Source organism: Primulina tabacum, chromosome 4 (genome assembly GCF_025594145.1).
Source record: "Primulina tabacum isolate GXHZ01 chromosome 4, ASM2559414v2, whole genome shotgun sequence".
NCBI lineage: Eukaryota > Viridiplantae > Streptophyta > Magnoliopsida > Lamiales > Gesneriaceae > Primulina > Primulina tabacum.
Window position 1 is genome coordinate 46693420 of NC_134553.1, and position 12420 is coordinate 46705839.

The window sequence follows — 12420 nt, forward strand, 5'->3', positions numbered from 1 at the left end:
CATTTGTACATGCGTGCCTAATAAAGAACTCCTATAAACACAAGTGACACAATGGCCACAACACCGACAAATTTTGCACAAAAGAAGTGTTCTACAGATTCCTTTTCTTTTCTTTAGTAGAACCCATTATACATTTACAAAAGGCAATAAAAATTTAGTCTAATTAGCAGGGAAAAAGCAAGAAAGATGGCTCCAAATGCACCCTCCTGTTCACAAAATTGATATTTCGTAGCTTATTCTGGCACCATATCAATTGGTCTCTATTCAACCTTGCGAGTCCAATAACTCTTGGAACCAATCTCAATTCCACTTCACACGTGCAAATTTGGTCACATTCTTCCTGTTTTTGCATTATTTTCACTATGCAGCTCTTACTTCTTATATTTTCTTCAAGTCTTCTCTCTTTCTGCATTGCAAATACATCAAAACAGTAACGTTTTAGTCATATTAAATAAATTGGTTTCCAAGAAAGATCATTCGTCAAACCTTTTGAAGGGCTGTGATTACATCGGCCAGAAGTGTCATATTTTCGGGTTCTTGAGTATCCATCTTGGGTCCATGATCTTTTGAACTCTTATCAGAGAGTAGAAATTCACGGAAAACCAGCATCGACTCCTTTATGATTCGCACTAAAAATTCAAGTGAGACTGAGTCCTTTTCCTCTCCCCTTTCCTTCTTGTCCTTGGCACAATCATCTGAAGGGAATTCCAAGCTCGTTTTAAACTCCACAAACCAATAAAACTGCTCAAATTATGCAAAAAAAATAATAATAATAATTATTATTGGCATATTTTACCTTTGATTAATGGGACCTGAAGTAGACTCCGGATCATGCACCGGTTCTTGACATAGTTCTGTACTCTGGGACCTTGAAACGGTTCGTCTTCCACAAATCTTTGTATCAGCACTTGGAACTGCTGGAATTCTTCCACTGCACGATTATACGAATGATTCCCTTCAGAATCATGTTGTAGTAACTCTTTTGTTTTTATATACAGCCATGATAAAATCTCCCACGAAAGGCAACTTTGTCCAACGTAAACCAATTCTAAGTCACGGTTCAATTCTACTATTGTCCTAAGTGTCGGATCAGCGTGAATCCTCTGTACTTTTCCAGGCCAAATTTTCGGTAAAGTGAACTGTTCTAGCATTGAAGCAGATTTCTTCTTGCCAGAAGTGAATATTTCAGAATCTTTTAGCTGCAAGAAACCTGTAACATCTTCATAAATTAGATTCCACAAAAACCAGAAATGTTGACAGTGGGGATGAAATTTTTCACATATAAAATGCATTTATGAATAAATTATATGTTAAAGTAGTAGTTATTTAATTGAGGCCGTCCATCATTGTCTATTGTTCCAATTTAAATATAACGACTACGAATCAATATTTCGGGGAAAAATGAAAGTATGTTCAATGGATGGAGGGCCATTGCAATACTACTAAAGTAAAGTTGGTGGAATATACTTTTGAAGTTCATAAATAACTAGGTAGAATTACATTTAAAGAACGGGAAAGAGACCACCAAACAACTTCTAAATTCATTGACCAAAAACATTGAAGGTGAGGAAAAACCAGATAATATTCAACTACTCACGTGAAAAATCTTCAGAAATTTAATTGTTGACCCTCTCAAAAAATTGTGGAAAACCATATCTGTTAGTAGGTAGCAACACTAACTATAATTGTTGGTTTCAACCACGCTTCTCCCAGCAATCCCTTCGAGTCGCAATCGAAGGCCTAACCTTCAGTCTAATGCCAATGTAATTGCACATAGAACAAAAGCTATACATAGTTCAAATTTTTTAAATCTCAGACGAGCCCTATTGACATGTTTCAATAGTTGAGCGACTTAAGCAGCTAACAATATGGCAGATGCATTGGCAATCACGAGTCTACCAGTTTAAATTATCCGAATAAAACATGGAACTTAAGTAAAATAAGAAACACAAGCATGAAAGCAGAAAAAGGTTAGTTTTAATCTAACTCATTGCTTGTAACGTCTGGAAATTCAAGACATCCAATTTCCTCATTTTCTCCGCATAAGTCCTGTAAAACTTGTGAATTTCCTCCATTAAATCCTTGTGCTCAAACTTCTGATCAATGTTTAGAGGCTTCAAATCTTCCACCATTTTCGGAGTTTCGCAATCTTCTAATATAGTAGGAAGCCCTCCACTTCTACAGTTCTTCAACTCCATTTTCATCTGTTGAACTAAATGCTGGTGTTCCCACAGCACATCAGGTTCATTTTCATCATTAAAATCTGAATCCCAAGAGCTCCCTTTGACTTTCAATCTTTCGGGTTCTTTTAGTTCCTTGGTTTCCTTAGATTCCTCCTCGCAGGCAAAACTTTCTTCATTAACATTAGTTGGATTCACTCTTGTAGGTTTGAGATCTATGTACTCATCATCTGAATCGAACCATGTTTGATTAATCTTTCCTTCTTCGGTATTTGTTCCACCATCTTCTGGTCTTGTATGGTCATCTTCTTCTTTATTTGATTCAACCTTCTGAGGGCTAACCATGAACTTGAACTCTGAAATATCAGACGATCTATTTGCTTCCGAAGTTGATAATTTACACCGTGGAAACAATTCTATTTCATACGAAAAATCTTGATCCTCCATAGATTCAACGTCCATTGATTGGATCGCTTCAAACCGAAGAATTTTATCATTGAGTGTTGCCGAAATTTCTCCACCACAAAGACTAAGACTTATTATGGCAGAGCTCTTCATCTTTTCCTGATCAATAACTTCGAGTTCCTTATCTAATTCTAGTATATTTTGTTCCATTTTTTGCTCCAAATACTCTATTTTTGGAGAAATTTCATCATCAAGACTCTGGTCACTGCAGCTCAAAGCATCATTTGATCCAACAAACATTTCTTTAACATGAAATTCGACAGTCTCGGGTTCTTCAATGAATCCACTTACATTTTCTCTAGGCATAAATTGATACTTATTCTTGCTAGAAATCAATTCAGCTTCCATGAAAACAGAGTCCTCTGTTTTCGAAGTAATTTCATCAAGATTTTCACTTTTTGAACTCCCTTTTTCTGCAAGCCCACTTAACAAAAAATTATTGGAATTCCGGGAAACAACTTCGTCACCTTCTTTAGGAATGGTCAGCACTAAAACATGAATCATTCCCTTCTGTATTTGATCTGTAAAGCAAACAAAAAAAAAAGCAGAAAATAGAATCTAAAAATCATCTCCCCAAAATATAACAACGAAAAAAGATAAATTTGATAAACCAAAAAACTCATACCTGCAGACATATTTTGCGACGAATCCAAGAATCTTGAGTATGAAAGCATACGCAGAAATCAAGAAAGTACTGCAAGCCCTAACCATTTTATTTACACGAGTAAACTGGCTCATCATTACAGAAAATCAAATCTTGCCCAAGCAAATATACGATGAACCCAGAAATATATTTTTTTGTTCCAAAGCAAAAATAAGGAAAATCAAATAACAATCATGACAAGATTCCTACTTTCCTATCTCTCTGTGTTCCAAGACAGTACTAAACAGTAGTAGATTTTTTCTTATTTTTTCTCTCATTCACGTGAGTGGAGTAAGCATTTCCATTAATGCGACACCATTATACGTGAAGGAATAGATATATATCTACCAAGAAAATACAAATTTGTATGGAATGGTTGAAGGTTGGCGATGATTTAATGGAAAGAAATAGAATGATTTTCAGAGGAATAATAATGATGTGGAAGATACGTGGTTGGTGTGTGAATTTTTTTTTTTCCTCGTGTTAATTTGAACCGTTGAGAGGCTAATTTTGGCTGGTCCGAAGCCTCGTCGGTCAGATTTTGTAAGTGTAGCTAATGGATACGGTACTATAAAAATATTGAGATGTCAAACAAATAATTAGAAATAGATTTTTTATATGTATTTTGAAAAAAATTACAATTTTAGTTATATAAATTCACTTGTTTTGAATTTTAATTTTGATATCTGTCAATGTTAGGTTTTCATGGAGTAACTTGGATTTTTATTATTAGGTTTTTATATAATAATTGGATTTTTTTCCTGTTATGATATTTTTTGTCCAAAATCATTAAATCCATAGAATATGATTTATTTTATATTGATTTTTCTATTATGTAACACATGTGTCGGGAATAAAGCTCATATTAATCACACTAAAATTCGTATGATAAAAACAAAACAAAACAAAACAAAACAAAACGACCATCGATGCTTCAAAATAAGAGAAAAAAAATTTGTTGTGTATCTTTATTTTTGTTTATGTATATTTTTTACTATGTTTTATAAGGATCGATTTTAAATTTACATTCGCAAGATTTGGAATGGGAATATGGACATGATTTTTAAATTATATTTCAAAGAGAGGTAAAACAAGAATATATAAAAATTTATAAAGAAAATTCTAACATTATGAAAAAAATTATAAATATATTTTTAGGGGAGTAATAAAATAAATCTATTTATATTCTTCAAAGAACATTTAAGAAATTATGAATAAAGTTCCATGTTTTTTAAGTGTTAATTAGTTTGTATTAATATTCCAAAATTTTGAAATTTTTGAATATTAATACAAACTAATTAACACTTCCAAAGTAAATGATAAAAGAAAAAGAAGAAGAAGAAAGAAAATAAAGGCCGACAAAAAAAGTAAAAAAAAAAGATTTAATTTCCAAAGTAAGAAATATAGATTTCTGAGAATAAAAATGGTGATTTAATTTCATATAGAGCCAGAAAATATAACGTGGAGACGAAAATGAATGTTTTAAATAATTAATTATAATAAAATATTGTTTAGAAGAATTTAAAATAATATTTGTAAACTAAAAGTTATATAAAAATGTTAGTAGGTAATTTACCAGTAAAGAAAACATCAAATACGAAAATATCGAAAAATTCAACGCAACAGATTAACAAACAAATTTCGAATTTTATCAAATCAAATCGATAAAAATAATTAGATTTCAAATAACAAAATATCTATACATATATATATTATAAAAGTGTGAATCAAAGGTCAAAGTTTTTCTCTTGTGTATTGTCAACTTTGTCCTTAGTTTGTACATACAGGAAAAATTTAGTGAGGATATTTTTGTCAAATCAGTTATTATGATAAGGATAAAATTGTCAAACTATATTTATGTTAGATAATGATCAAGTTGCCAAAAAAGCCGAAACTTTAAAATTCTTTGATTTTTATTTTCTTGTAGATGAATTGAAAAAAATATTAATTTGAAAAGATTGAAATACCAAAATATATTGGTTTTATTTGCTTATAGATGAAGTGAAAAAGAATTTTTTCACAAAAAACTTAATTTGTAGATTTTTTCACAAAAAAATTAATTTGTAGAAGATTAAAATAACAAAATTCTTTTGTTTTATTTTCTTGTAAATATTTTTTCCACAAAAACTTAATTTGTATAACGATACGATGTTAAATATCTTTTATTTTATGTTCATTAAGATTAATTATTTTAAAATGAAGAATTAAACTAATGAAACCAAATAATTAAACTAATTTTGTTTTTGTTTTAACAAGTTTGGTGTCATGAAGAAGGTTTGATATTTAATTATATTTACAAAATAATACAAGAATTATCAGATATAAATATAGATAATCCTAATAAATATTTCATTGATATTTATTTTATCTATATTTTTTTATCAAAAAGAAAGTCAACTAATATTGTTCAAAGCCTTGGTTTATTATGAAAATTTAACGATATAAGATTGAATAATATATTTGTATTAATTTTAACTATATTTTCCTCTTTTTAAAGGCTAGAAACTATAACAATTATTTTACGAGAGATTCTTGCAATTAACGAATGATTATTTTTATAAAAGATATATATTGACAAATCAGCTATAGTTTTTGTAACATTAAAAGATATATCTTTGAATGTAAATTTTTAAAATTACGATAAATAAATTTTTATAAAAATTATTCATTAGCAATACTCACTACTTCTCCATAGATAAAGTCAAAGTTATTTGATTTTTATTTACTTGTAGATGAAGTGAACAAATGTTTTTCACAAAAATATTTGTTTAAATATGATTTATTTTATTTTGTAGATTTATAATCTTTTGAATGCTTTTATATATGCAAGAAGTTTATCTTTAATTTGGTGAGGAAGTTTTTGTAAAATCAATTATTATAATGATGTCAAGATTATCAATCTACGTATGCTAGGCAAGGGCCAAGGATCAAGTTGCCAAGAAGATTGAAACTCCAAAATTCTTTGGTTTTATTTTCTTGTAGATGAATTGGACATATTTTTTTTCGCAAAATATTAATTTGAGAATATTGAAATACAAAAAATCATGAGTTTTATTTGTTTATAGATGAAGCGAAAATAATTTTTTCCCAAAAAAATTAGTTTGTACAATATTGAAATACCAAAATTCTTTTGTTTTATTTGGTTATAAATATAGTAAATTTTTTCCACAAAAAACATAATTTGTGTAAGGACATGATATTAAATATCATCTATTTTGCATTAATTGAGAATAATTAATTTAAAATGACGAATTAAAATAATGAATCCAAATAATTAAATCATGTGGGTTGGTGTTACGAAGAAGGTTCGACGGTTAACTACATTTTACAAAAATGATACAAAGCATTATTGGATATAGAAGAAAGATGACCATATAAATATTTTGTGAGTGTTTATTCTATCTATCTTTCTTTATAAAAAAATCCAACTAATATTTTTCAAAGCCTTAGTTTATTATTAAAATTTAACAATATATGATTGAAACATACATTTTTACTAATTTTAACTATTTTTCGTCTTTATAAAGATCAGAAACTATAACAATTACTTATTTGATGATCTTGCAATTGACGAAGATGTATTTTTATAAAGGATGGATATAAGTAAATCAATTATAGATTTATGTAATCTGAAATGACATATCTTTGAGGTAAATTTTTAAAATTATTATGAATAAATCTTTACAAAAACTATTCATTATTACTCAATATTTCTCCTTATGAGTTATGATTGATAACAAGAAAGGTCAAATTTATTTGTTTTTATTTGCTTGTAGATGGAGTGAACATATATTTTTCACAAAATATTAAATTGAATATGATTTGTTTTATTTTGTAAATCTATAATCTTTTGAATGAGTTATATAAAAGAAGTTTCTCAGAAAAAAATTAATATATACAAATTTAATACTTCCAATAATATAGTATGAAATATAAAAAAATATGTTATCGTAATTTTGAATTTTTGTATTTAAATAACATATTGCATAAATATGTTATATCATTAAGAGTTGAACACTTTTTTATAAATATAATAAAATATTAATTAAATCATATTTTGTCAGTTGTCTAGAAGATAGAATAACCAAAATTCATTGATTTTATTTGCTTGTAGGTTAAGTTAAAATATTTTTTACAAAAAATAAATATTTTGTAGAATACTGAAATAACAAAATTCTTTGGTTTTATTTGCTTGATGAAACAAACTTTTTTTCCTACAAAACACTTAATTTGTGTGGAGATTTGTAGAGGCATCAAATAGAGAAGAATATACATTTCTTCACATAAGATTTGCTAACTGAAGATGTCGAGAATATTGTTTTTCACAAAAAAGAAAAAACTGATGACAAAAAAAAAAATCGTGAAAACAATATAAATTGAAAATATAAAAGAAGAAAACATTTGACGCAATAATTTAATTTAAGGTTTAGAATATATTATCTATATTATATTTTTATTTTTCATAAATCAATAACACGTGGTAAAATAAGTTGTCAACGTTATGTATTATACTTTTTTCTTCTCTCAAATTTAATTTTAATAACTATTGTGATATCAATTTTATATTATATTTTCTCTAATGTCTAATTTATACAAAATTATAATATTTATTACTAATATGTTTTTCAACAATTATTAATTTATTTAGATTGCGCTTGGATAAATTGATTTCAAATTTATTGATTAGAATTATAATTTTATTGTTAACAATGAAACAATATATAAAATCTTGAATCTACACATGACTTATTTAATATTATTATTTATATAAAGTAGAATAAATTTCAAATAACATTATTATTGGGTGGACTTGAAAAATATCATAATTATCATGAAATAATATTATATAAACATGAAATGAGTGGATTTGAAGTCTATAATGTTACTTCTCTAAATAACAAAAATACATTTGAATGTATTGAAATCCATGGATTTGAAATCCTTCCATTCAAGAATATCCTTAGATTTATAACACATAAAATTTTTAAACAAATATTTTTTCACTGATTTTATAATACATGTAGTACAAATTATATTACATTGAATTTCCTACGGATGATGCTAAATGTATAACCAATATATCGTACTGCGATATTTACAACAATTATATCGTGAGATTTTGTTATTATCTAATGAGATTTTATATTTAATTTATCAAGAGATTTTGATAAATGAAATTTCTGTATTGATTTTTTTGAATTGAAGAATTATTGTACAAATTTGGTTGCACATGTAGCATTACTCATTTTCTATCGACTAATATAGCATGAAATCATTAATATATAATTTTTTCTAAATTAATCTCTTCTGATCTCATTTCTTTAACAACAATTATTGATAATAGAAATGTATTTTCACGTATTTCGCACGTGTCTTTACCTAGTTACTTAAAAATATACTATCAATAACAAAAAAAATTCACACATAAAAGTATATGAAATAGAAAAAATATATCTAGTTCGGGTTTGATTGTGGAAAACTGTAGATTCCTATCTTCGGAACTATACTTTTTCTCTTTTGGTTTTGTTCGTCGATTGTTATTTATCCCACATCGGTTGGATAAAATACTTGGGAGTTGTATATATGGTTTTGTACAATCTTCCCCCCTGAGCTAGCTTTTGAGGTTGAGTTAGGTTCAAGTTCCAATCTTTACATGATATTAGAGCTTAGGTTTCACCGTTATATGTTGGACTACTCATAGTTGGGTCACCCGTTCTGCCCATAATTGGATTATTTGTAAACTTCACGTTCCAGATGTTCATTCCTGGGCGTGAGGGGGTGTGTTAGTTGTCCCACATCGGTTGGATAAAATACCTGAGAGTTATATATATGGTCTTGGACAATCCTCTCCCATGAGCTAGCTATTGTGGTTGAGTTAGATTCAAGTTCCAATCTTAATATCGATCAAGCGAACCAACCTACTCATACTTTAGCTAGTTGATTTTTTGCTTTTCTTTAATTATCATGTAATTGTATCTGATTTAATAAAATGAATTTGATGTTATTTTCAGAAATAAAATATAACGAATTAGTAGTCCACGAATGCATCTGTCTCTTTCTGCCGATGTCTATTGTGTTAAGCCGCTGCCCGCTGGAAATTAAAACGAAAAGAACATGGCCGGTGCGATAACATTTGATTGACTGCGATTTCTACACACCCACCCCCCAAAAAAATAAAAAATTCTCTATAATCTTTTTTTAAAAAAAATATATAAACAAAAATAAAATCAAATTTCCCCATATTTCTAAGCAAAAATATTTAAAGGGGTTAAAAAAATATAGATATGTATTTTGAAAATTCTAAAAATTATATCAAATTACTAATGCGTCTCTGTTATAACTAAAGTATTATTGTATATGTATCATGTATAAATAATAGAACCAAAAAAAAAAAAAAAAAAACCGATAACATGAACCTAATGAAACCAACATTTTTTAAAAATAAACCTACTAAAATTTCCGTAAATACAAAAAAATAAAAACTTGTGTGAGACGGTCTCACGGGTCGTATTTTGTGAGACATATATCTTATTTAGGTCATCCATGAAAAATAATTATTTTTTATGCTAAGAGTATTACTTTTTATTGTGAATATCGATAGGGTTGACTCGTTTTACAGATAAAATATTCGTGAGACCGTCTCACAATATACCTATTTTTACAAAAAAAAATAAAAAGTAGAAAAATATGTTATTACAGACAGTAGTGCTATAATAATATTGTGAGAACATAAAAAATCACAAAATATTAAGCCAATTTTGGGTACTATGAAAGCTGATGAAAGTAAATATATTTTCTTGCTTTTCCTTTTAAGCATATGCTTTTGAAAATTTGAGCTGATTGATCACATGTATATGCAGTTAAACATTTATTGTCAAAACAAATATTAAACTTTTAGAATATATGTGAGGACCCAAATAAAAGAGAGAGGAACCTTGGTCGAACTGTATGTTGTCGGTGGTTTAAAGTAAGAGGATGACTCTTGAACATTGTTTGTGGCTGACGATGTGAGATGAATGTTGTGGTCGTTCAAGAAGGAAGGTCAATGAAAAAAAAGTGATGAATGACGTGAATAGAAATATAAAGATGTTAGAGTAGATGTCCTGTAATAAACAATCTTTATTTTAATATAATTTACTTTTTAATGGTTTCGTTTTACTTTATCTGTATACCCATGCAATCAGCATAGATAAAGTCCTTGATTATGTTTTAATACAAATGAATCGTAATTCGATGTTGAAACTCATTTGTAAACACTGCATATTCTAAATTCGTTCCTAGTCGATTTAGCCGCCTAAGATAAAAATAAATGCCGCTTGAGCTCGAGACTAGCATCTGTGATGTTGTGTACTGCGTTTCTTAGTAAGGGCATAGAGATGTCCAAACATGCAGATGTGTAGTCATATGATGATTATACCGAACAACCCTCCCTCGGACTTCTAAGTGGTTATCATTCATCGAGAGGATAAGTCAGTGGTTATGATTTTACACCATTAGTCCTTACGACCCGGGACAACACTGAGGCTCTATATGCTAGGGCTGTGCTTTGACTCGTTTACCGGCTCCAGGGGAGTCATCAGGTGGCGAGGTTGGGTACAATTGCGACACATATAGAAGTCAGTGCATTGTACTCGGAGATTCACCGCTCACCTATGGGTATGAGATGTGATCTGATGAAAAAATAGTGCGTGAAATCTCTGGCCAGAGTATGAGATGTACGTCAGAGAAGGAGTTCTCGAACAGTACATGGGATACCACTATTTATATTTATCACATAGTTATCGAATTATTATGCAACCCTCGATAAACCAATGGTTGCAGATTCGATCGGGATATATGAGATGAAGGGACCATATTGTACGCTAATTATAATCGACTGGTTCTTGCAGGCACTATCAGTGATATGTAGGGAATCATGGGGCGATGCTACTAGACGCTCTTACAATGATTCGATAGGTTTAATCAGAAATATGATTTCTGACATCCTTATGATCAATTGTTGATGCATAGAATATGGCAAATAAGGGTAAGTCCGAATAAAGGATTATGTCCTGAGTCACAAGGAGTTATAAACCTACGGCTAGCTGTATTCCTGAACCATTGAGGGTCACACAAGCACTAGATCGTTTGTTCATGTTGAGAGAATAAATTCAAGTAGTTGAATTTATATTATGATATAGTAAATTTTTCGCAGTTGAATTTATGATAATTAAATTTTGAGAAAATAAATTCAAGGAGTTGAATTTATAAGATAGTAAATTCAAGAATTTGAATTTATGATAATTAAATTTTGAGAAAATAAATTCAAGGAGTTGAATTTATAAAATCTGATAATTTAATTTATTAAATTCAAAAGTTGGGTTTATTAAATATTAAATTTTGGAGGTGATAAAATTCAAGGAGTTGAATTTATAATAATAAATTCAAATGTTGAATTTATAATCAATTTAATTTATTAAACTCAAAAGTTGAGTTTATTAAATATTAAATTAAAATTGGTGGGAAGCATATTTAATGGCCTTGTAGGAGTACAAGTCCAACATACTAAATAATTAAAGTTCTTAATGGACTTTGATTAATTAATTAAACTAGTTGGACTAGCTCAATTAATTAATCAAGCTCATTAATATTAATTATGTGAATTAAGTCATGGCTTAATTATAAAAGTTAATGATCAAGCCATAACACTGACCTCCATCATAGTGATTTTCGAAAAATCACTCTCCTTCTCTCCAAATTTCGGCCATTTCTCTTTGGGAAAAGTTTGAGCCGTCTCTCAAACTTTGATCTTAAATGTAAAATCTCTTCTAATTTTTCTAGTGCAAATTAGAAGAGGAACAAATCATCTAGTCGTGGACCTGATTAGAAGAATAAAGAAAGAATTTTGAAGATCGTTCGTCGGGATTCATCAAGAGTTAGATCCGTCTATACCGGATTAGTTGGAGCCAAGTAATTTAATTCATCAAAGTTATAAAATTCTAACGCCCTATGAGTGTTTATTCATAAAACCATACGAGTGTTCAAACATATATATTTTGATTGTCAAAATAAATTAAAAAATTTTAAACTTCCGTTGTGTTTTGGATACGAGAAAACCGAGATCCAACAAAAGAATCAATAAGAGAATAAACA

The 12420-nt window shown here is 28.7% G+C and overlaps 1 protein-coding gene across 1 annotated transcript; it reads right to left on the reverse strand.

The window, feature by feature from the left end:
• Window positions 1-36: 36 nt before the first annotated feature.
• On the reverse strand, window positions 37-3749 carry LOC142543500 (uncharacterized). Its single transcript, XM_075650800.1, has 5 exons — window positions 3271-3749; window positions 1988-3166; window positions 797-1210; window positions 487-695; window positions 37-406 (listed from the first exon to the last, which is right to left on the reverse strand). Exons 1-5 carry the CDS (start codon window positions 3317-3319, stop codon window positions 164-166), a joined length of 2094 nt encoding a protein of 697 aa, XP_075506915.1. The 5' UTR covers window positions 3320-3749; the 3' UTR covers window positions 37-163.
• Window positions 3750-12420: the final 8671 nt, after the last annotated feature.

Excerpts from the sequence above, each read along its gene's own strand:
- LOC142543500 (XM_075650800.1), bottom strand. The coding sequence starts at position 3,319 with ATGCTTTCATACTCAAGATTCTTGGATTCGTCGCAAAATATGTCTGCA. Across the intron at positions 1,211-1,987 it reads CCAGACGTTACAAGCAATGA|GTTTCTTGCAGCTAAAAGAT; the intron begins GTTAGATTAAAA and ends AAGATGTTACAG. Across the intron at positions 407-486 it reads TAATCACAGCCCTTCAAAAG|AAAGAGAGAAGACTTGAAGA; the intron begins GTTTGACGAATG and ends TTTGCAATGCAG.